Source organism: Ptychodera flava, unplaced genomic scaffold (assembly GCF_041260155.1).
Source record: "Ptychodera flava strain L36383 unplaced genomic scaffold, AS_Pfla_20210202 Scaffold_37__1_contigs__length_1687728_pilon, whole genome shotgun sequence".
Classification (NCBI taxonomy): Eukaryota; Metazoa; Hemichordata; class Enteropneusta; family Ptychoderidae; genus Ptychodera; species Ptychodera flava.
The window spans coordinates 1244003-1271149 of NW_027248359.1; the positions used below are offsets into that span (position 1 = coordinate 1244003).

Here is a 27147-nt window from a genome sequence, read left to right on the forward strand (position 1 = left end):
AAAGAAGGGCGGCTTCGATGGCAAAAACTGATAAATAGAAAAGACTGCAGAGGCAATAATTGGACACCAAGTCGATATTCAAGGGTATGTTCAGATCACTTCCCGGATGGAAAGCCAACCGCAGAGAATCCAGACCCAGTTCTTAATCTGGGTTACAATGTAAGCACGAAGATGACGAGAAAAGCGCCAGTTGACAGAAAAAACACGCCCATACCTCAGAAGAAATCAAGAATCGTCACCGAAATGTCATCAACGATTTCACAGTTATCATCGCCCGAGTATGGATGTGACAGTGATAACACGACAATGCCCGAGTCAAATGTTTATCCCATGTATAGTGCGAAAGTTCCGAGGACAGATACATTTTCTTTGAACAATATGCATAATACTAATGAGCAAACTTTAATTTTAAGTGAACACGGTCATGATTATTTTACTACCTTTGAAAGTACACAGTGTGACAAAGAATCATGTAAACAGGAAACGAGCAAGAGGGATAAAGAGATTATAACTCTGAGACAAATTATAGGTGTTCTACAACGAGATATCAGTAATGTTAAACGAAAATTGTTAAATAGCGAAAGACAGTCGTTAGGTCACACAAAGTTAAAGGGTGATAGAAAATTCAAGGCTTTCACTGGCTTACCAACCGCAAAACTTTCGAATTTTTATTTGAAGAAGTTTTTAATGATGGGGTATCAAAAATTACTCCTTAGCATGGGCCCCGCATAATTTTTTCAAGAGTGCGACGTTATTGCCCGAACACCAGTAAAATCTGGTCCCCGTCGTGTGTTGAAACCAAAAGACGAATTCTTTTTGTTCCTAATGAAGCTGAGGCTCAATAGTACGAATGTAGATTTAGCAGATCGTTTCGGTATCAGTGTGGGTAGTGTGAGTAAAATCATCAACACATGGGTCAGATTTTTGTCAAAAGAATTGAAATTTCTCATTCACAACCCATCTAAAGAATAGCAATGCAACATTTACCGATGAGATTTAAAAACAAGTACAGGAACGTAAGCCCATCATAGACTGCACTGAGGTCTTCATAGAAACTCCTAGTGATCCCGTTTCACGTGCTGCCACGTTTTCAGAATATAAACATCACCAAACTATTAAATTTCTACTTTCTATTATGCCATGTGGTATGATAAATTTTGTTTCTCGGGCATGGGGTGGTAGAACATCTGATGTTCATCTGACACGAGAGTGTGGATTTTATGATATTCTTGAATACAACGATGAAGTGATGGCAGATAGGGGATTTACGATAGCAGACGACCTTTTAATTCGTAATTGTAGGCTATATATCCCACCCGGTAAACGAGGTAATGCTCAAATGACAAAATTGAAATTGCAAAGACGAAGGTGATAGCCAACTTACGTATATTTGTTGAACAGGCAATCCGCAGAATGAAATATTTTCGTATATTGAAACATGAAATGCCTATAACTTTGTTAGATAAAGCTGATGACATAATAGTAATATGTGCAGCTATTTGTAATTTGTATCCAAAATTGTGTAAATAAAAGTTATTGATGCTAATGTTGATCTCCCATTAAGGTAAGCACGTTGACGCATGAAAAAACAATTGTATGAGTCAAGAATCAAGTCAAGAAGTCAAGAATACGGATTGTCAATGTGAAAGGACTGACATTTTTTCTAAGAGTAGCACACAATCATTAAAATGGAATCTGATCCTCGATCTACATAGTACCACCGACGAGAATATTCTTAAAACACGAAACGTACCTTCACTCGACATTATCTGGAATACAAACACATACGCGTTAGTTTCGTTATTAAGTTTATTTCAATCACAAGTTTTTACACTAATTAACTTTTCAGCCAAATATGTTCGAAAGAAAAATTCTAAATTCAACAAAATGTCAAACCAATAATTTTGATCAAAGTCAATTCTTTTTAAGTAATATCCTGCGTAGGTGTAAATCATTAAATCACACCACTTAGCAGCAACGATGGTCATTTGTCCCTGAATCTGTGCATAATACTGATGGTTCTTTTTCATCTGGACATCACCTTGCGCATCAGCTATGAGATAATTTACATTAAACTCTGACGGACGTTCGTGTCGAATACTGTACGGACACTTGCACTCAAGCAAACCCGTACCGCAGCATTCACAACCTACAATAAGGTCAGGTGACGCACCAAGATACGGTTTTTGTTTATCAATAAAAAAAACCACATTCTCTATAGTTAAAGTTGACGTGGGTTTTCATGACGCCAACGTACTTTTTCTTTGCTTCTACTTCTAAAGTGCGACCATGTTTTATTGCTGGGATTTTCTCTAGCCACGGAGAGCACTCAATGAATGACCGTGCGAAAGAGTTAATATTGAAATGTTTTTTCTGATTTTCAGTGTTGACTTTCGTATATACCGAATAAAATGTAGATGCGGTAATACGTCCTTTGCGCTGTTCTTTCATAAGATTGTTCTCAGCCTGACTATCGTTTTATTTTCTATGGAGCTGACATCATAATCAGTAAATTTGGTTTCTTCGATTTTGGATAGTAATTCTTCTTTGGTAGTGCTACTATCTGCAAGTTTCAGAATTATATTCTCGTGTGGTGGAAGAGGGTCAACTAGCAAGGTACAGTCCGGTTCGTCGATCGCAACATTTTCAACGATTACTTCGTCAGACTCGAAACTCTTTAACTTTTTGTCATACATGGCCTCGTAACATCCTCCGGGAACGACGGTTTGTAACCCAGAGAAAAGCCTTCGACGTTTAACGTCATCACTTTCACGGTGACTTTCTTTAATGGGCTCAAACAACTTTCTTCTAACATCTACCAGAGGCTTTGTTACATCTGAAAAATAAAAACATGAATTGCAATTCAATACAATAAAATACGGCATCGTTTGATTGAACATTCATGTCGGGATATAGAAACAGAGTGTTGGCTCAAGTCTTCCAAGCTAATAGCGTTCAATTCTTATCCATCGATGTTACATACTAGTATTGCCTGGTGTTGATCCCTATCAAGTATCCGTAAACATATACCTCTTATATAGAGTGGCTGTTTACATGCAAGGAAAAATATAAACTCACCATATCATTCTCTGTACATGTGGATATCGTGCGTGATTAAACCGTCTCACGCTGCTATGTCGGTATCATTATCATTTGATTCATGGTTTTGTCTATGAATTGTTGACATATTGGTCACTAGATGAAAGTTAACAAGTGTAGGTACACATCTTCATAGCAATGTTGATAACCTCTGTAACATTACCTTTAAATTGTTGAATTTAGCAGCGTTAACTGCATGTCACAAACTCGAATGGGATCGATTTTGGTTCTCCCTCTTGGTATATTCCATTGACATAACTTAGCTGTACAGGAAAAATTCGTTTGTCCGGTGCGAACTGCCGCTTCTATCCGGAAAAACATTGCAGTGATGTGAATGCAGGAAGATCCAAGTCTGAAATACAATTACAACAGAACCTACAGATTTTCGTGTCACTGACCAAAATCACACAGAAAAAGAAATGACCGTGAGCGGCTAAACTTGACAAACCTTCATGATGTCTCAGGCAACTTCCACAATATTTGTGATGTTGTCCAATCAAACGACAAATTACGTTTCTCGCGTCGTAACCGTCACTGAGAACATTTTGACAGTTATGATGTCATGCCATGACCGAGTGGTATAATAATCTAGCAGTACAGGAACAGTATGCACTTTTGATATCACACCTTTGCTTATTAGCACATATCCAGACAGTGTGAGGAACGTCGTTAAGTTTCATTGTATGGCAGCACCTCGCCTTCAGAAAACAATACTGAGACTCTTCGGTTATATTATGGAAATATATTTCCTTTAACCATCCTCCCTGGTAGAGTCGGTATGCTTTTCCTTCCTTGTACTCGTTTAAAAGTCTCTTCTGTAAAGTTATATCATTTCCAGGATGGTCTGCCATGATAAACATCGTAATGTCACTGGAAAAATCGGAGGCCATTGTTTCATTCCCTCAGTCTCTCCGATCCAACCATCGTTTAGCTTCATTGGATCGGGTACGACACTATCCGATTCGGGAAGGGACAGAAGAGACTGCACCGATTTGTCGATCTCTGTGGCTATTTCTGAAACTGTTTTGGCCACGGGAATATTTTGCTCGGCTGCCGCAATACACCCGCGCAACCAGTTCAACTTTCCGACCAGAAACTTTCAAGTTCCTTTTCCGGAGGAAACTTTTCAGGGCGTCAACACGCCACATGTTGATGGTAGGCCTACCATAAGTCATATCATCATTCATCTTGAGAATAAAGCTGAAGATAAAATGGTTTCGGTTCATTACATTTTCGCGTTTAAATTAAAAACAGGGCATATAATAGGCTTAGATAGCACCACGTACGTATCACAGCACTGAGTTAGGAGGGACCGTGGTCGTAGGATATAATCATCATTGGACTTAATTTCTACATAAGCATAAATTCGATGGAAACAACTTCAAAAGCTTATAAAAATACGAATTGACTTCTCTTGTCATTATTCATAAATACGCCTCTAGAGATTTTTCGGCTCTGTTCATTTGCCTATGGAGGTATGATTTGCCCATGATGACTGAAGTGAAGACATTTTCAATTTTCCCGCCGACGCGGGGCCAGTATATGACGATCGCAGCGATCGGTGCTAAGTTTACCGTGGATTTTTGGTGTAATATTGGAAGAAAATTTGGAAGCAGCATATATTTTTAAATACAAATGATACATATATATCTCCATTAGATAAAACTACTTGAAAAAAGAATCTAAAACAATCGATAACTTACCTGACAAGCGAGCGAGCGGACTTCCGTGTTATTGTTTACGTTCTATTGTATGAGCAGCTATGGTAACGTAAGTCAGTTTATGCCCACTTGACCCTTGACCCTACCATAACGCATCGCGCATTCGAGGGTCACCTGACATTCGAAACTCTTGTATATCTCACACCGCCATCGCCACTTTGATTATTGGACAGTTCGTTCAGTTCGCTTTCCAATATTGACAGCTCTAGCTTTCGATGTCATAAGTGAAATGTCGTCACGTTTTCCTCCGGTGTAAATTCAAGGATGGAGACAAGTGGTAACACAGAAGTCAAGGTGTGTCATTAGTTTTGTAGAATTTATGCATGCAGTCGCCAAGTCTTCCGCATAAATGTACACGGTGCATTCAGAAAAACAACTTATTCTACGAACTCAAAACGAAAGAGATAGACCTACTATTTGTTGCTAAAGATTGGACTATGTTTCTTAATTCCATTTGAAAATTGATTCAATATGCTTTTTGAGGCACTTCTTGTGCAGTCTTGTACTATGTGTACTTTTATGGAGCGGCGGCCCGATTGAACACGTGAGTTACGTTAGATAAGACCTGGGCGATGTGATCGTGTAGTCAGTGTGATTTAATAATATTTCCTTCTGTCGGTTGCTGTTGCACCCCAACAGTTTGAAAAACTAACGTTAAATTGGTTAGTTAAAACATGGATTGACTTCGTATCTCAGTCAATCATCACAAATTATGCAGTCGCTCGATCGTTGACGTTTTCGTGTTTGAAAAATGTCATGCAAGGGTCAAGGATATCCGATGTGACAGCTTAGCAGAGCAAAGTTCACTTGCCTTCTTTTGCATTTTCTGTTGTTCGCTATGATGAAATGGACCGACCCAGTTTGGCTTCAAAAACGGACAAATTTTGTGTTCTTATAGACAGCTTATTTTTATGAACTAAGTCGTACACACGTAACTTTTACAAGATGCTTCGCTGTATGTTGAATACAATTTCTCCAGATTATTCCGACTTGATCTTTTGCATAGTTGGTATTATCATTGCGTACAGGTCTGTGTGTTCCCGGCGTTACACGGCCTCCACCACAGCCCTGCAACGGTCCATAGAGATAACTGGCGAGATTCAAAATGGCGGTCTCCATGGGTAAACAACTTGTCGAGTACGTTATGTTTCAGAAAACGAGCGGTTTTGGACGTTAGGAGAAATAATCACATCTTTTAGGGGTCAATTAGGAGTTAAAGGTAGGCAGGGAAATGATTTTGCCCCGATAGAGCAGAATTTCGGCCAAGAGACCGTGTTTTCGTTGTGGTCCGGATCCGGACCGCAGGGTCGCCAGTCATCTCCGTAGACCGTTGCATGGCTGTGGTGGAGGCCGTGTAACGCCGGGAACACACAGACCTGTATGCGGGCTAAGTTGGTATGTATCATTAATATCGAGCAGGGGGTTCTCAAGCCCCTTCCCCCTTGATAACAACCTTTTCGGAAAAAATTGTACATATGCCTTCTTTAATAAAAGGCCGTGGTTAGTGAAAAAGTGAAAGTCCTGTGTGAATAGCCATTTTTAGCTCCCATAGCCATATATATATATGGCAATGGAAGCTATTCTTATAGGCTAGGGAAATGTCTGTATGTATGTATGTCTGTATGTCTGTATGTCTGTATGTCTGTATGTCTGTATGTCTGTATGTCTGTATGTCTGTATGTCTGTATGTCTGTCCGTCAACATCAAAAACTCCAAAACCGCTGTACATTTCATCTTGATATTTGGTGTGTACATGGATGATGGGCTGTAGATGAGATTTTGTTCAAATGAAGTTATCATTGCCAAAAATATGCAAATTAAGTGAAAAAATGTAAAAACAGTCAAAATTGAAAAAACTCAATAACCACTGAGCAGATTACATGAAAAATTGGCATGTAAGTACTTTGGGCTGACATGAAATGATTTTGCGCATCTTGGGTCAGTATCATGGACTTGCTATTTTTCATGAATTTTTTTGTAATTTCCTCCCATTTTTGGTCAAAAAATCTCCTGCTCTGAAACCACAAGTCCGATTGATTTGAAACTTGGTATGGAAGTGCATAGGAGTGACCTTTCCCAAATTTGGGCAAATCGTGGTGAAATTTGCATATTTTTAGTTTACACGTCCATAGACTCCCATGTATAAGGCAGATCTCCATAGACTCCCATGTATAAGGCCACAAAAATAAAAATTTAGTTTCTCATCGTATTCATATTGCAAAAAGGATGCAGTGACACAATTTTTAGTCCCCACGGATGAAGTCCAGTGAGCTTATAGATTGGGTCATGTCCGTCTGTTCGTCCATCCGTGAGTCCATCCGTTCACGCAGATATCTCGGATATTTTGACAAAATCTCATGTGACCTTGATGACCTTTGATCTCAAATATACATATTTGTCCATAACTCAGCAGGGTTTTACATCACTTTTTAATTTTGAGAGTCCCTGGGACCCCTGGTGTTAGAAAATGGGAGTCCTACATCAAAATATGGGGGTCCCAATTTATTTCACAAGAATATTTTAGTGTTTATCCATGCCATGGTCTTGACTGTGTTCAATTAGTATTAAAACACGGCAAATGGTTGCACATTTCTTAAAATAACTCTTGCATGAAAATTCTAGTTCATACTGAGGGCCCTCATTGATCAATTCAAAGAACACTATCCATGATTGAAATTATCTCATGACTTTAATGACAAGTTCACAACGTTGTGAATTTGAAGAAGTATTCAAATTTGGCAAATTGACAAGAAGGTAAGTAATTCCATATTCTGAAATGGCATCACCTAGCAAGTCCAGTAGGTTTGAGTTCACACTCTGCCAGCAGCTCCTTCGGCAAATAACCTAGCAGTGTTCATGAAGTCAAAATCATCTATGATGGGGCCAACCAGTTTGATGAACATTAGTCTATTAAGCCTTTGAGGATTGAGTCTATTTCGTGCCCTCTGTTTGATGGCATTTTGTACTGAAAAGCCCCTTTCACATGGGGCAGAGGACACTGGTATGACAAGAGCAATTTTAGCAAGAATGGCAAAATCAGGATACTCCTCTGTAAAATCAGTTAGCAACAGCTTGATATACATATCAAAATTCAGTGCGTCCCTATGAGATCTTGTGAAGTGTTTGTAAAACAGAAAGTGTGCCCTAGCTCTATCAGCATCAATACCTGGTGTATTGTTATAATGATTCAACAGTTGATCAAGCTGGTTGACCCCATAGTCAGGTAGGTTGGCCACATTGTCAGGATATCTGTGTGGGTTGAGAATCACATCAAAACATTCCAGAATATTCATCTCATCATCTGGAAATCTGCTATCTAAATTATGCAGCAGTTTGTTGATATAATTTGCTCGTACACTACAGAACCTCTGTCTGAGTGGCTGATTGTCAGTGATTTGAATGTTTTTGTATGTGTTCTTCTGACCATTGCCAGGAACATCACCCAAATCATTAAAGACTTCTCTGACAGTGTGTGAATCATTAGTCATTGTATTCAATGTGTCCCTAGTAGACTGAACACTTTTTTGATATGGGATAGGTTGACAGAATCTTTCTGAAATGTAAGGCTCAAAATTCCAATCACAGTAAGGACATCAATCAATAAGGCAGTGAATAGCAGAAACAATGAATTAGAGACAAATTTCAACAGCCCATCAGCCTTTCCCCCTTTTTTGTCACTTGCAAGTGCCAGGGCAATGGGCTCAAAACTGATGAAAATCATCTTGACAGCTGATTCAACCGACAACCAGCGAACAGATGTAGGCTCAGTAATTTGTTTTGCCTTCCATTCAACAGAGTTTGAATTTCTCTAAGTTTGTCATATCTCACACTAGAGTCATTGAAGTATTTATACAATGAATGGATTATATTATGATATTCTTTGCAATATTCAATATCTCTGCCTGCTTGAGAAGCAGCAAGATTCAATCGATGTGCAACACAATGCACTTGAACAAGGTTGGGATTTCTGGCTTTTAATTTTGCACCCAACCCGTTCAAACGACCGGTCATTACGGCCGCCCCGTCTGTTCCTAGTCCGTATATTTTGTGTACGGCAGCGTCACAGATTTCTTTCCTAATCAAAAATTCAATCAAGGCGGTTTCGACACCTGCAGCAGTGGCATCTGTAATTTGCTGGTTACCGAGGAAAGAAACATTCGCCTCGCCATTCTGAATATATCGAACATATATAGCAAGTTTCTTATGAACGGTAATGTCACAAGTCTCATCCAACATTATACCGATGAAGTCACTTGCATGTATACTATCAATCAGGGACTTCTCGATCACACGTTGAATACACTCTTCAAACTCCATAACTATCTGAGGACGTTTGTAATATTCGATGTCTAAGCCGTTCAGATTCTGTAGATGCATGATGTCAGTGAATACATCGCACGGAAGGTCACGTTTAGCGATCAGGTAAACAGTACGTAATTGTGCAGCGTACGCCTCGAGTTCGTTACTCTTACCCTGCAACTGCCGGTCCTCTGCAGATTGCAAGCAGTAGTAAATTGCGACCTGAAGCTTAGGATTTTAACACTTGTGAGATGACTTTTCGAGTCTTGATGACGAGAGAGAGTTGAATGTTGAAAATTGGAACAACCTTCCATGAACGGGCATGTGACATTCGCTTTCAAACATACATCGCATTCCATGACGTTTCGCTCTTCAGAATATCGAAGCCATTTAAACCTATCGAGCCAACTTCTGTTGAATGTTCGTAATTTTGCTGACTTGGCCGGGGGACTTGATGTACATGTATCAGTATCGCATGGCGTAGCTGCTGTTTCGGCCTCACCAAACCCGCATCGTGCTGGTTGCTGCGGCCGCCGAAAAACTTTCGCAGATCGGCCTGTTTTGGGTGTTTGACACGACGTCCTGCCATGATGCATAAACAATGTGTTAATCGACGCAAACAGGAAATCGACCAATTAAGAATCAGTTTACATTTTGAAAGTCACTTTTTACGGTAATTAAAATTTGTTTCCGCGGGTACCATTGGTCATCAAACAATGGAGGCCAATGCACTACGGAGCATTCCATTAAAGTATGGGGTCGGTAAGGTTTACTGGGATGTGTTTTACGTGTTCAGCAGCTTCGTGAGGTGTACACCAGCAAGAGATATTTCTGCGTCCCAAGGGACGCGTGGTTTAGTTTTTGAGGGGTCCTGCGTCCGGTTTTATGCGTAAAGGACGCAGAAATGCGCGTCATGTAAAACCCTGACTCAGTAACCACAAGTGCTACACCCTTCATATATGGTATGATGGGACAGCTTATGACGCCACAAATTGTACCTCATTAATTATGCACATATCTAATTTTGAGCGAGCCAATAGAGCTAGAGGTCTGATTTTTTGGTATATAGGGATAACTTAGCAAAACAATTTTTTTGACAAAATGTCACGTGACCTCGGTGACCTTTGACCTCAAATATACATATTTGTCCATAACTCAGTAACCACAAGTGCTACAGCCTTCATGTATGGTATGATGGGACACCTTATGACGCCACATATTGTACCTCATTACTTATGCACATATCTAATTTTGAGCGAGCCAATAGAGCTGGAGGTCTGATTTTTGGTATATAGGGATAACTTAGCAATACAATTTTTTTGACAAAATGTCATGTGACCTCGGTTACCTTTGACCTCAAATATACATATTTGTGCATAACTCACTAACCACAAGCAGTGTTCTCCCCAGGATCAAGCAAAAGCGTAGCGGCTAATTTGCATAATCATTTGCATATCATTAATTTATATTTGCATATGGATGTAAGCTTGCACATGCACATGCACCCACGCATTCATGTACACTCACAACAAAATGCAGTGGTAACACACAAGTATGCAATTTGAACATCATGGAAACTCTTTATTACACTTAAATAAATCATCACAGTATAGTACAATTGCAAATAAAATCGAAGATTCAAACAGTAACAGCAAGTTCAGATTGAAAGCAAGAAATGGTTCGTCAGACTCTGATTGGAGTTTCATTAATACATATATTGCTGATAACATTGTCAAAAATTGCCAACAAGAGGAAAATTCATAAGTTTAAGCTTTACACAAGAAATGTAATTGAGTTTTATATCATTTTTGAACGACAAACACCGCGAATAATGTTTCATCACGGGGATCAATTTCAACCAGCCCGCCCCCCCCCCCCCCCCCGCGTAACTACCACTGCCACTGAACATCGTCGTTCGATTCTTGATTTTAAAAATACCACAAGATGATCACAAGACTGAAACTAAGTACGACTAGAATCACTCGAAAATCAGGTGTAAAATCTTTCAGAGAACGTGTCAGAGTGGAACCACACGCGACGCCAGGATCAATGTCAACACGTTATGAACACGTCGGCCAACATGGCCGCCGCCATATTGGAATTTATGCAATGTGAACTCGATCGCGATCGTGATCGTACTCGGACAAAAAAAAGATTATCGTTGTAAAATCATAATCAACCTCACTAGTCAACTGCTTCTTTTGTTTCTTTTGCGGTCCATTTCGTTGATCAAAGCATGGGAATGTGATCACAGGCCCCGCTAGTGCTACACCGCCTAACTCTGTGAATACTTGTCCTCGATGTATACCGACTAAAGGTCTTTGTTGGTCGTAATAGTCGTTGTAGAATGAAAACTTGTGAACAACCCAGCCGATTCTTCTATTGTTTTAACGTTCCTCTCAACACTTACGGACAAGTTATCGGACGCATACCATACTTCACACCTTCCACTCTTTCACCAAGTTGAAAGTTGCAGTGAGCGCTAATGTGTAGACAATGCATGCAACAGCTGGTAGCTACGCAGAGCGCTAGCGTGTGAACTAAAGGATGGCGGGAATATTTTAAAGCGTAGCGGGAGAATCAAAGCGTAGCGGGAGAATCAAAGCGTAGCGGGGAGAGGCGAAAGCGTAGCGGGACCGCTACGCTAAAATGGCCTGGGGAGAACACTGACAAGTGCTACACCCTTCATGTATGGTATGATGGGACAGCTTATGACGCCACATATTGTACCTCATTAATTATGCACATATCTAATTTTGAGCGAGCCAATAGAGCTAGAGGTCTGATTTTTGGTATATAGGGATAACTTAGCAAAACAATTTTTTTTACAAAATGTCATGTGACCTCGGTGACCTTTGACCTCAAATACACATATTTGTCCATAACTCAGTAACCACAAGTGCTACAGCCTTCATGTATGGTATGATGGGACACCTTATGACGTCACATATTGTACCTCATTAATTATGCGCATATCTAATTTTGAGCGAGCCAATAGAGCTAGAGGTCTGATTTTGGTATATAGGGATAACTTAGCAAAACAATTTTTTTGACAAATGTCACGTGACCTCGGTGACCTTTGACCTCAAATGTACATATTTGTCCATAACTCAGTAACCACAAGTGCTACAGCCTTCATGTATGGTATGATGGGACACCTTATGACGCCACATATTGTACCTCATTACTTATGCGCATATCTAATTTTGAGCGAGCCAATAGAGCTAGAGGTCTGATTTTTGGTATATAGGGATAACTTAGCATACAATTTTTTTGACAAAATGTCACGTGACCTCGGTGACCTTTGACCTCAAATATACATATTTGTCCATAACTCAGTAACCACAAGTGCTACAGCCTTCATGTATGGTATGATGGGACAGCTTATGACGCCACATATTGTACCTAATTAATTATGCACATATCTAATTTGAGCGAGCCAATAGAGCTAGAGGTCTGATTTTTGGTTGTTACGTGCAGAGAAAACGAACAAAAGGGTGAACTCAGCAGTTTCCGTTTAAACAAAATTTATTACGAAAACAAAACTAATTGCTAAGTTAGGGACAGAGTACAAGCTTTAAAAGTGTACAGACTACTTATCTCAGCTGGGACGGCAAAGCTCCAGTCTCAGAGTTGTAACAGTCAGTCGGATGAATGAACAGTCCTTTGGCTTGCAGGCTTGAAGCTGCACAAAGTCCACAGTATAAATCCAGCGTTGACAGTGAAGGTCTTGAAAAGTCTTGAGAATGACTACTGCTGGAGTTTAGTAACACACAAGAGACACGATCCCAAAAGTCTGACTGGAAGCTGTGCACGTCCCTTTTATAAAGGCATATAAGAACAACCTAGAACTTTTATTGACATGCTAATTACTGTTCTAAAATTATCTCCCTTACACAACTAATCAACTTTCCAGAACATTCCAAACATGACTAATTGAATTCAAGGTTGTGAGGTCATCAAGGGCAGTGACCTTGAGAATGTTCTAGACTAATTGAACTCAGGTCATGATGAGTGTGGGGGAAATGACCTACATAACATGGTATATAGGGATAACTTAGCAAAACAATTTTTTTGACAAAATGTCACGTGACCTCGGTGACCTTTGACCTCAAATGTACATATTTGTCCATAACTCATAACCACAAGTGCTACAGCCTTCATGTATGGTATGATGGGACACCTTATGACGCCATATATTGTACCTCATTAATTATGCGCATATCTAATTTTGAGCGAGCCAATAGAGCTAGAGGTCTGATTTTTGGTATATAGGGATAACTTAGCAATACAATTTTTTTGACAAAACGTCACGTGACCTCGGTGACCTTTGACCTCAAATATACATATTTGTCCATAACTCAGTAACCACAAGTGCTACAGCCTTCATGTATGGTATGATGGGACAGCTTATGACGCCACATATTGTACCTCATTAATTATGCACATATCTAATTTTGAGCGAGCTAATAGAGCTAGAGGTCTGATTTTTGGTATATCAGTTCGTGTACACTCTAAAATAGGAGACGTTCAAAATATATCCCATCAACGCCCATGTGACTAAAATGAACCAATCACCGTGTCCGATAACGTCATGCGGAACACCGCCGCCAACGTTGAGACGTACGTCTGTGGTCTGACACATGCGCATATCGCGACTGCTCGCTTCCGCCTATCGAGGAAAACAACAGAGTCGCAGCAACAGAATCATGGAACTTAAACATCGTAAAGTTCATGCCATGGACGGAAGACACTTTCATATGGTTTTCTATACGTTTTTAGCTGAGGACGCACAATTGATGTAACCATCGGATGGCCAGTCATTTCATGTCTTCGTCCACAGTTCGATAAACGCCGGGAAAACAGACCTGTACGCAGGGCTTACGGCTGCAATACTAGTCAGGCGACCTGCCATCAACAATGCTTCCTGTTTTCAAAACCGCGCACCGTTGCGCACCTATCCGTGGGACCCAAGTGTTAGGCATTATTAGAAAGCTGATTTTCTGCCCCTACGAATGATATCAGAAATAACTAAGTAAGCTAGAACTACGATCGTAAAACGCCCGCAAAAATTAGTCAACTGTCAACATTAAAATCGCGGGAAAGTGTGATTGCGATTTGCGTATTTCAATGATTAACTTCAAAATGATGTAACGAGAAAAATCTCGCACGTACCACCCTCCAAAGCTGCCATTTTAAAGTGTAGACCATTTTGGAGATATTTTCATTCGAAAGACACCGAATATCTGTCAACTGCGGTTAAAATACCCGCCGAAAGTTGCCAATGGGTTCGTTCCCGCAAAATCGTACGTTCACTTCCGCTTTTACAAATTTAAATATTCATGAGAAATTCCCTTCTGCCATTGGCCGATACAAAAGGTCATGACTTCAGCAAATGTCTCCTATTTTAGAGTGTACACGAACTGATATATGGGATAACTTAGCAAAACAATTTTTTTGACAAAATGTCACGTGACCTCGGTGACCTTTGACCTCAAATATACATATTTGACCTCAAATATACTATTTTCCATAACTCGGTAACCACAAGTGCTACACCCTTCATGTTTGGTATGATTGGACACCTTATGACGCCACATACTGTACCTCAATAATTATGTGCATATCTCATTCTGAGCGAACCAATAGAGCTGGATGTCTGATTTTTGGTTTCTAGGGATAACTATAGGAGAGAAATTTTTTGACCAAATGTCATGTGATCTCGATGACCTTTTACCTAAAATATATGTTTATGTCAATAAATAGGTAACCACAAGTGCTATGTCCTTTGTATTTAGTAGGATGGGAGACCTTATGACACACACACGCTTTACCTCATTAATTATGTACACATCTAATTCTGGGCAAGCGAATAGAGCTAGAGATCTGATTTTTTGGCATATAGGGATTAATTAGCAATATAATTTTTTTTTTCAAAATGTCATGTGACCTCGATGACCTTTGACCTTGATTATACATATATATGCATATTTCAGTAACCACAAGTTCTATACCCTGCAATTTTGATAGGATATTAGACCTTAAGATGTCACATCTTGTACCTCATTTATAATGCGCATATGTATTTCTTGGCTGGCCAATACTGCTAGAGGTCTGATCTTTTTTCCCGATTTAGAACCATAACTTAGACATGCCTCATGTGTTTCAAATTGGGAACAACGACATAGACCTATGTGCCCATAGATCTCAACATATACACTCCAGTGATACTTCTTAATGACCACATTTTCCTACCCCCTCAAGACTATTACTCCTATTACAAGTGGGGACTATGTCATTGTAAATGACTTGTTGAGTTAATGGTTGTATCACAGTATTCGATATATCTAATTCTGTATTTTTTCCATTTTATATTCTAAATAATTACATTAAACATATTTCACTGTCTCCAGTACATTTCATTTAAGTATTTTCACTTCATGCACTTTATCCCTTTCACACTTGTTCAAATATCTGACCAGAGAACAAACACTAAATAGTCCAGGATGGGAGCTACGGTGTCATTGACGCTATTTTTTAGCTCACGTGTTCACATCATCACCATAGCGATGTCTGTCTGTCTGTCTGTAGGGGTGTGCATGTGTGTCTGTCTGTCTGTCACAGTCTGTTTACACGATAACTCAGAAACGCCTGAATAGATTCAAGTCAGATTGGGTACACAGGTACCATATGCTACTTGCAAGAACTGTTTAGATTTTGACAAGTTTGGCTTGCATGTTAATGAAGTTATGCAATATCATTTTTTTTCGTACAATGGTTTCCCTATGGAGACGATAATGACAGTGTAGACATGTATCAAGAAATACTGCACCAATTTTCATGAAACTTTTCACAGATGACAATCTCAGAACATAATGATGATACTGGGAGTGTCATGTCAATTATCTCAGGGCTGTCAATTATAGCCGGTCACCGGCGGCAAATCGCCGTCTGACACAGGGCTTGCCGCCGCCTGTTTCCCTATTCAAGGCTTGCAATAATGATCTTTACACACGCTATGAATTCTTGCCTGTCCAAATTCTACCGTTGGCTGCGCTGTGCTACAGAGGCGCAGCCCCTAAGGCTCGTTGGTAGCCGATTTCTGATTGGTTTCAATCGGTACTGTCAAAAAGCTTTACGTGTTCTGATTGGTTTTCGGACATACACGATCGATACACTAGCTCTGGATATAAAAGTAATGTTCATATTTGTAAATCATTTTATTTTCCTGAGGAATTTCAGTGATCGGGGGTTTAATCCATCAATGGTATAGCATGCATTGTAGATTTCACGCCGCTTCTGAGCAAAATGCCATAGCATTACGTGTATTTAGCGACTGGAATTTTTGATTTGTTTCCCGTTTGCAGATCGTGAACACTCTTTACAATGAGTAAGAATCATTTACTCAGCGCAAAAAAAACTTTGTGGGGATTGACACAATTTTTAGTGAGTTTTGACTACCACTGAATTTGTTTGCACCAAGCTGCCGTTCTATGAAATGTATTCATACGGTAGTACATGCTGTGTACTGTGGTTGTTTCGAAGGCCCGAGTATTGAAGTTTGATAAATATTTTCCGACATCCGAAATCTTTCCTCAAAAGCAAATATCGGTATTCCGATCCTTCAAAATCATTTACCAAGACCAACATTTTTAATGTTTAGGGCAATCACAAAATTTAGCTAGGCTTGACTATATACTTTCGCGGTATCTTGCACGTACGTGAGGCGGTAAACCATGTTTTGAATATGGATATAACATGCATGTAGTGAGCTTACCCACTTGGCCGGCGTGAGTTTCGACAAAACTCTGACTACTGTGAGGGATATCAGAATAGATACTATGATAGTCATCAGGAGAAAATATTTGATCGTTAACTTTCACGCGCAAGGATTTACTACCTAAATAAATCAACATATTCTCATCTTGTCGAGAGGCCGACGAACAACGAAGCCACGCAATTTCATTAGCGGATGTAAACTTGAGTATTGTAATTGTTGTATGACGTAGCGTCTACTAAAATTGTCTCTGGTAATGGTCTCGTATTTACCCCATAACATTTGTAAATTTTCCACTGGAAATTCATAGCCGGTAACTCTGAGGAGAGGTCTTGAAACAGACAAAATAAAATTACAGTATCAACAAGACGTAGATCGGAATTTTTTGTGGAATTTTTTGTTGTGACGTTATGACATCAGTTTTGCAGTGGGGACAAGATTTTTTTAAATTCTAATACGATTAGCTGTTTTTGAATGGGAACGTATTACAATTAAAGAATTACCTTCTGCAGATGTTTTTTCTTAAGAAATAGTTTCTGCAGGTGTAGTTTCTAAAGCTACATCTGAAGAAATAGTTTTTGCAGATGTAGTTTCTGAAGCTACTGTTTCATCAGCCTGAGAATCACACAATATTGGGGTATTGTCAGCTGGTACTGCTCTATACAAGCCTTGGGCTTAGATGAGTACTCCAGTGATTCTGATTATGGTTCAGATTATGATCTTTATTAAGCATGGCAGGTTGTAATTCAACAGAATTTGTATGCAAATAATAATAACCTGGTGTATCAATAAACATATAAACTCTGTAATACTTCTGTTTGTCTTTCATAATATTATTTCACCAGATTCAATTTCGTGTTGCTTTTTATACTTCAGTTATAATAAACTTGACAGTAAATTGCCCTCAAAAGTGCCACCACAGGCCACCAATTGAAGATGAATAATTAGAAAAGCTTCAGCTTCAGGAGGGGGGACACCACCCTCCTGGCCTCCCCCCGCGTGCGCTTGCGCGCACGCCTTCCTCCGCTTCGCTCCGCACAAGGCTGTACCCTCCTGTTCTTTCACTTGTACCCTTCTATTCAGAAAAACATTGACAGCCCTGTTATCTGCTCATTTGTATATTTACTGAACTTTTGTTATTAGTGAAATAACTCTGAAATTCCTTCACCAAACTAGATGATACGTGCAACAAATATTGATCTGATATATATTTAATTATACTTAGAAATATTAGGCAGTGTCTAGTTAATAAATAGCTCATTTGCATATTTTATGATGTTTTATAATTAGTCATATAACTCTGATATAATTGCACGAAATTTGATGAATTCTGCTGCAGATACTGATCTGACTGATATCTAACTGTGGTGTAAAGTCCTTTGTAGTGTGAAGTTAATTAAGGGTTCATTTGCATATTTAATGAACTTTGAAATTAGGTATATAACTCTGAAATTACGGCACCTATGTCAGTGTAATCTGGTACAGATATTGATCTGATAAATATCTTATTGTACTGACAAGCATTTGGTAGTGTCAAGTTAACAAATAGCTCATTTGCATATTTTATGAATGTAATTAGTCATATAATTCAGATACAACTCAACAGGGTTTTACATGACGCGCATTTCTGCGACCTTTACGCATAAAACCGGACGCAGGACCCCTCAAAAACTAAACCACGCGTCCCTTGGGACGCAGCAATATCTGTTGCTGGTGTACACCTTGCGAAGCTGCTGAACCATAGACCCTCGAGAAAAACGAGGGTCTATGGCTGAACACGTAAAACACATCCCAGTAAACCTTACCGACCCCGTACTTTAATGGAATGCTCCATAGTGCATTGGCCTCCACTGTTTCATAACCAATGGTAACCGCGGAAACAAATTCTATTGCTGTAAAAAGTTACTTACACAATGCAAACTGATTCTTAATTGGTCGATTTCTTGTTTGTGTTGATTAACACATTTTTATGCATCATGGCGGGTCGTGTCAAACAGGCCGATCTGCGAAGGTTTTTCGGCGGCCGCAGCAACCAGCACCATGCAGGTTTGGTCGAGGCCGAAACGGCAGCTACGCCATGCGATACTGATACATCAGGTCCCCCGACCAAGTCAGCAAAATTACGAACATTCAACAGAAGTTGACTATAAATTTACTATAAATGGCTTCGATATTCTGAAGAGAGAAACGTCATGGAATGCGGTGTATGTTTGAAAGCGAATGTTACATGCCCGTTCATGGAAGGTTTTTGTAATTTTCAACATTCAACTCTCACTCGTCATCAGGACTCGAAAAGTCATCTCACAAGCATTAAAATCCTAAGCATGAGGACCGGCAGTTGCAGGGTAAGAGCACAGTTTCGAGTGGAGTGATACGTAGCGGTAAGAGTAACGAACTCGAGGCGTACGCTGCACAATTACGTACTGTTTACCTGATCGCTAAACGTGACCTTCCATGCGATGTATTCACTGACATCATTCATCTGCAGAATCTGAACGGCTTAGACATTGAATATTACAAACGTCCTCAGATAGTTATGGAGTTTGAAGAGTGTATCAACGTGCGATCGAGAAGTCCCTGATTTATAGCATACATGCAAGTGACTTCATCGGTATAATGTTGGATGAGACTTGTGTTGTGGACATTTCATTCATAAGAACTTGCAATATATGTTCGATATATTCAGAATGGCGAGGCGAATTTTTCTTTCCTCTGTAACCAGCAAATTACAGATGCCACTGCTGCAGAGATTGAAAACGCCTTGATTGAATTTTGACTAGGAAAGAAATCTGTGACGCAGCCGTGGACAAAATATATGGACTAGGAACAGACGGGGCGGCCGTAATGACCGGCCGTTTGAACGGGTTGGGTGCAAAATTAAAAGCCAGAAATCCCAACCTTGTTCAAGTGCATTGTGTTGCACATTGATTGAATCTTGCTGCTGCCCAAGCAGGCAGAGATATTGAATATTGCAAAGAATATCATAATATAATCCATTCATTGTATAAATACTTCATTGACTCTAGTGTGAGATATGACAAACTTAGGGAAATTCAAACTCTGTTGAATGGGAAAACAAAACAAATTACTGAGGCTACATCTGTTCGCTGGCTGTCGGTCGAATCAGCTGTCAAGATGGTTTTCATCAGTTTTGAGCCAATTGCCTTGGCACTTGCAAGTGACAAAAAGGGGGAAAGGCTGATGAGCTGTTGAAATTTATCTCTAATTCATTGTGTCTGCTATTCACTGCCTTATTGATTGATGTTCTTACTGTCATTGGAATTTTGAGCCTTACATTTCAGAAAGATTCTGTCACCTCTTATATCAAAAAAAGTGTTCAGTCTACTAGGGACACATTGAATAGAATGACTAATGATTCACACACTGTCAGAGACGTCTTTAATGATTTGGGTGATGTTCCTGCAATGGTCAGAAAAACACATACAAAAACATTCAAAATACTGACAATCAGCCACTCAGACAGAGGTTCTGTGATGCAAGAGAAAATTATATCAACAAACTGCTGCAGAATTTAGATAGCAGATTTCCAGATGATGAGATGAATATTCTGGAGTGTTTTGATGTGATTCTCAACCCACACAGATATCCTGAAAATGTGGCCAACCTACCTGACTATGGGGTCAACCAGCTTGATCAACTGTTGATTCATTATAACAATACACCAGGTATTGATGCTGATAGAGCTAGGGCACACTTCCTTGTTTACAAACACTTCACAAGATCTCATAGGGAGGCACTGAATTTTGATATGTATATCAAGCTGTTGCTAACTGATTTTACAGAGGAGTATCCTGATTTTGCCATTCTTACTAAAATTGCTCTTGTCATACCAGTGTCCTCTGCCCCATGTGAAAGGGCCTTTCAGTACAAAATGCCATCAAACAGAGGGCACGAAATAGACTCAATCCTCAAAGGCCTAATAGACTAATGTTCATCAAACTGGTTGGCCCCATCATAGATGATTTTGACTTCATGAACACTGCTAGGTTATTTGCCGAAGGAGCTGCTGGCAGAGTGTGAACTCAAACCTACTGGACTTGCTAGGTGTATGCCATTTCAGAGTATGAAATTACTTACCTTCTTGTCAATTTGACAAATTTGAATATTTGTTCAAATTTCACGTTGTGAACTTGTCATTAAAGTTATGAGATAATATCATGAATAATGTTCTTTGAATTGATCAATGAGGGCCCTCAGTATGAACTAGAATTTTCATGTAGGAATTATTTTAAGAAATATGCAACTATTTGCTGTGTGTTTTAATACTAATTGAACACAGTGAAGACCATGGCATTGATAAACTATAAAACATTTTTGTGAAATAAATTGGGACCCCCATATTTTGATGTAGGACTCCCATTTTCTAACACCAGGAGTCCCAGGGACTCTCAAAAGTTAAAGTGATGTAAAACCCTGACTCAATGTTTCATCTAGGCTGCGCAATTGCGCGATTCCCCCCTCTTTGGTGTGCTGCGCGCCGCAATTGTACGTAGAAGGGGCGACCCATCGCACAAGCACTGAGCTAGCTGGCTAGAATGGCATATCAAATATCATGTATGGTGTCCAATCCATGCCAAAATTACTACTTTGATTTTACAACACAACATGCCATTCCGAATTCTATTTTACAATTCAACATGCTGTTCTGAATTTCATTTGACAACACAACATGCCATTCCGAATTCTATTTTACAACACAACATGCTATTCCGAATTCTATTTTACAATTCAACATGCTCTTCTGAATTTCATTTGACAACACAACATGCCATTCCGAATTCTATTTTACAATTCAACATGCTCTTCTGAATTTCATTTGACAACACAACATGCCATTCCGAATTCTATTTCACAATTCAACATGCTCTTCTGAATTTCATTTGACAACACAACATGCCATTCCGAATTCTATTTTACAATTCAACATGCTCTTCTGAATTTCATTTGACAACACAACATGCCATTCCGAATTCTATTTCACAACACAACATCCCATTCTAGACCAAGTTCTGCATGGCAGGGCTGTGTGTTACCGGCGTTATACCGCCTCCCACCACACCCTTGCAGACTGCTATATAGGCAAAACCGCTGCAGATGGTAGCTCCTCGGAAATACGGCGCGGTTTCTCCGCCGAAAACAGCCGATTTTGAATCCAAAACTTGCATTGCTCTTCGTTGAGATGTAGCACTCTGTAATGAACATTATTTCTAATTACCACGTCAATGCATAAAACCCAATAATTCAGATAAATTCACATGAATGAGTTGCCTGTATTATAGTATAATACACGTGAATTCACATGAATCCACATGAATACAGGCTTGCTGAGTACAAAAATGGATTCTTGACTGTATTCATCTGTATATGCACTCTTCAGCTAAAATACAGGCAATAATCCATGTTAATACATTAAGTATTATAGCGTCTCAGCTATGAACAATCTACGATGATCATTTTCTGTTGACAAAATAATTTGCTTTTTCTCTTCAGAAGTTTTAACATATTTCACAATTTTCTCTTGTTTCACTCGAACCGCCAGACGTCACTGATGCAATAACATCAGTGACGTCTGGCGGTTCGCCTGCAATGAGTCGAGAGCCTGTGGGCAAAACCACTGGTTGCAACGCGGTTTCTCCACCGAAAACAATCGGTTTTCCATGCAAAATCGTGATCGATCTCCTATTTTGAGCACGCTCAACTTGTCTAGATACACGATGTGCTACGCTGTGCTTTTAAACTTACACAAAGCCCACTTTTCTCTCTTTATGCGATGGGACCATATCCGTATCAGACGTGAATCTTGCCTGGTCTTTCACATGAGCCGCGCACACGATAAGCCTCCCACGGTGCACCATAGACAAAACTGCTGATTTTAACGCGCAGTTTCTTTTCCAAAAACAGCCAATTTTTAATTTAAAATCGTGATAGATCCTAGTTTTCGAGCACGTTCATCTTGTTTAGATACACAATGTGCTAAGCTGCGTTTTTAGACTCATGCAAAGTTCGCATTTCTCTCTCTGTGCGAGGGGACCATTTCGCCGTCCGCCATTGTTGTTGTTGTGATGGAATTTCCTCCTTCACTATAGGAGCACCCTCTCTTGAGGTCTGTAGCAAGGTTAAAGAATACACAAAAACAGATAAGACACAATTACACACAAATAAAGAAAACAGGAGAACAGTTCATTTTGAATCTTGTTCGATAGCCAAACACTGCCCTGCTCCGCAGAGCTAGGTCTAGAATGGGATGTTGAATTGTAAAATAGAATTCGGAATGGCATGTTGTGTTGTGAAATGAAATTCAGAAGAGCATGTTGAATTGTAAAATAGAATTTGGAATGGCATGTTGTGTTGTCAAATGAAATTCAGAAGAGCATGTTGAATTGTAAAATATAATTTGGAATGGCATGTTGTGTTGTCAAAAGAAATTCAGAAGAGCATGTTGAATTGTGAAATAGAATTTGGAATGGCATGTTGTGTTGTCAAATGAAATTCAGAAGAGCATGTTGAATTGTGAAATAGAATTTGGAATGGCATGTTGTGTTGTCAAATGAAATTCAGAAGAGCATGTTGAATTGTGAAATAGAATTTGGAATGGCATGTTGTGTTGTCAAATGAAATTCAGAACAGCATGTTGAATTGTGGAATAGAAAATGGAATAGCACACACAGTTGTGGAATAGGATACAGAGCAGTGGAATAGCATGTTGAGTAGTGAAATAGAAAACGGAGTTGCATGTCAAGTTGTAAAATCAAAGTAGTAATTTTGGCATGGATTGGACACCATAGAACATGGGTGTCACACTTGGATGTGACCCATTATCGGCACCTGTTAATACTTTGGCAACAGACATTGTATTGTGTAGCAAGAATATTTACATGAAAGGGACTAATTTTAGTTCGATTTTGATACTTTTTGTACTTTCCGTACACTGATTTTGCATATGAAAGCATTTCACCCCATTGAGAGTTACGTTCACAAAAGTTCATTGCCCTAGCTATAGGCCCAAGGTTTTGTGTCTCATTATCTCTGTACGATCGAGAAAAGGAGGCAAACTGAAGTTTTTGTGCATAGATAGTATAAATGTCCATAACACAATGAAAATAATTCTGGTGGCAAAAATTGACACAGAAATCGGACTTTACTGTTACAGAAACGTGTTCAGTTTAGTGAATGGCATGGCATTGGCACTTTGACGGGATTGCATGCAATGAGTCACAAGCAAACTGTAGTGTCAGTGGGCCCGTTTTTTGAATTCAGTGAACAAACATTGACTTGTTTTTCTGGCAAATAAACCCTAAAGTTAACTGTTGGTGACAACCAACCTTTCTTTTTGTTATTTTCCCACTGTAAAATGACTGACAAAAAAGCAAATGGAGCGAATCTGACATCGAGAAACTCCACATTCAAAACACAGACAGACTAATCTGACCTCCTAAGTTGTTCCTTTTAACTCTACTGAGTCTGCGCACAAGACTACAAGACCAGCTAGGTCACTAGAAAAATACAGCTAACTGGTTTGTATAGGGCAATCTTGATCCAAAATCAACAGTGGTTTAGGGATAAGCACAGTAAATACGTGACAAACGAGTATATTATTTTTTTCAGAAGATAGAAAATCATTCCTTATAACTACTAAACATTTTTTCTTGCTTTGTGTGAGTACACACAGTTCAGTTAAAAATGAAAAAAAAAATCCCATGAAGGTACATGTACAGTGGAAATGGCTTGCTGTTGTTATTATGTTTGAATGTACTTTTAAGCCATAAGAAAGCAAACATACCGAATATGTACAAACAAACATACAGAATATTGCAGCATACAAAATATGCGACCATTTTACCAGGAATATTAATGCTTATGAATATTAATGAGTCGCCCGCCACTCTTCTAAGCTCTACATACGTATACCGTTTTATTTTTGCGAACGATTTATTTTTGCGATATTCGCGATTGCAAAAAATCGCGAACTTTTGACGTCGCAGACATAACATGCTCACTGCTCCAATGTACCACACTCCCTCAATACACACAAAGCCTTTTGTATACAGTACACACACACACACGTATACCAAACCAACGACTAGACAATCATTTATACTTAAACGTACGTACATTTATTTCTTGATTTGTAAAGTTTGAAACAATATGCAAAGGAATAAAAAACAAGTTAAAAAGAAAATGATCATAATAAAAGTATGCTCTACGCAACGTTCATTGCACAACGGTGGACGGATAGAATTACGGATGTGTATACTCGAACAGTACAAATGGCGGCTCACTATCGAAAAATCGAAAAATAAAGTTCACTTTCAAAGTTCTCAAATCTTTAAATTTCAATACTGTCAATGACTGAAACTATCGATGACTTCTCAAAACCTTCAGTGATTGCACCACGATCATTTCGGAGCTTATCGAACGCTGACAAAAACCAGCTCGCTGTAATTCTGATGTGCAGTTCGCAGGAACGAAGACAGTGTTGATTCCTGCATCGTGGAGTTTTGTCAGGAACTCTTAACCCTGATGGGCTCTGAACACGTCAAATACGGCAACGGCGTGTTGTTCTTCGGGCAGATCATATTGTTGGCGGATCTTCTCTACATACAGTATCAGAATTTTCTCTGCATATCGGATCATTGTGTGTTGGTTGCTCCAATGGTTTGGAGTGTGGTAGATGTCCCAGTCATCAGGAAATTGAAAGTGTGGATGACATGCATTGGTTTTTCCCTTGTAGAGAAGTTGAGGTGGAAGGATATCGCCACTCATGGTACACCCAAATAGTGCTGTATATCTCTCTTATCATCGAGCCCAATTATGGGCACCTGTTTTTTCCCCTTCTTTTGCCAATGTCCAAGAACTCACGGCAACGATATGGATCCGGATTGATCAAAATTAATAACCAACTCAGGGGGTATCGCCTCCCTTTCTACTACGTCAGCAATACGATGTAGAAAATCGTCCTTAATTTCAGTGAAATTCTCGGGTAGTTTTCTTGCCGCACGCGTACCTTTCCTCTTCACATACCCCACTCTCTTGAGAAACGATTCAGCCCATGTGCGAGAAAGTTCAATGTGGCCCCCATTTTCGCTCAGTAGTGCTCGGTTGTGTTTCATCACAATGCCCTTCGCACCAGCAAGCAGTATGGCTCGGTTGACGATACCGCCGGAATCACGCACGCCGGTGACGTAGGCCTTGACACGCTCATCGAGGTCACCAAGTAGAAGGGGCCTCCCACGCTTACCATGAGGCAGACAGGTTACGGGCTCTGATCTCGATGATCTCTTTTCTTTGAGATAGGAAACTTTGAACGATCGCACCGTACTCTCGTTGATTTTTCGACCCAGTTTTACTGCAAAATGACGTACTGCTTTCATGTTGCCATTTTCGGCAGCAAACTTCCCTATCTCAGCTCGGAGCTCGGCGTCATAATGTGAATACTGACCTCGCTTTCGTTTCAACCCATTCGTATTCAGTTCAGCTAACACGTTCTCGACTTCTTCGTTAGCTCTCTGGGTCTCTTCTGGATTACTTGAGAGTTTAGGATCTGGGAGACCAGGCTTTGGATCAGGAAAACTTTGCCGTGAAGGTGATTTCTTGCTGACAGTAACGTAGCGCCACATCATGTACACGTTTGCAGTGAGTAACCGAGTGAACGTTTTTGACTTGAAGACGGAGCGATGTTATCACCTCGGGAATGCAGTGGAAAGTGAAATATTCTTGTCAAAACCTCGGCTTATATGCCATTTTTTCGTTTGATCTGCCGCAAATTACATTGAGAACAAAAGATTTACATTCAGAACTAAAGAGTTCTCAAAGTGTGAAACGGCCATGTGTTATAGAAACTATGTGGGTCCTCCCCTCAAGTGCCCATGATAAAGATACCCTTTTTTTCAATAGGTGTAAATAAAAGGGAGACGTTAACACTTCGTTTTTTTTCAAAAGCTTTTATTTTCATGACGATGACAAGGCTAATCGGTGATCACAAGGTGTCCATGACAAGTCTGTTTCTTGATGTTCGTGATCGCTGTAATAACACCTGGGCGTGAACAAAGGTTCCAATTCACGTTGTTTGTTTTTCCTGTTAGTTTTACCGCAATCTGTGAGACTTCCTGTAAACGCAAACTTAAAACGCCGCAGAATGCTACCCTTTTACAAATTGCAAAAAAAAATATTCGCAAAAAAAATACGGTATACAGTACATTCACAACAGAGATACTCCAATTTGTTGACTTT

At 39.6% G+C, this 27147-nt stretch overlaps 1 protein-coding gene and 1 long non-coding RNA gene across 2 annotated transcripts in view; one reads left to right on the top strand and one right to left on the bottom strand.

Moving 5' to 3' along the window:
- Positions 1-1854: 1854 nt before the first annotated feature.
- On the bottom strand, positions 1855-4848 carry LOC139127820 (uncharacterized). The gene is made up of 3 exons (XR_011551139.1): positions 4803-4848; positions 3263-4299; positions 1855-2836 (listed from the first exon to the last, which is right to left on the bottom strand). It is a non-coding gene; the product is annotated as an uncharacterized lncRNA (long non-coding RNA).
- Positions 4849-4940: 92 nt separating this feature from the next.
- LOC139127819 (uncharacterized) overlaps positions 4941-27147 on the top strand; it is a 111138-nt gene continuing 88931 nt past the window's right edge. The window contains exon 1 of the mRNA XM_070693689.1: positions 4941-5114. Coding sequence (XP_070549790.1) covers positions 5085-5114 — 30 coding nt within the window. The 5' untranslated portion in view covers positions 4941-5084. The remainder of the gene's footprint in view (positions 5115-27147) is intronic.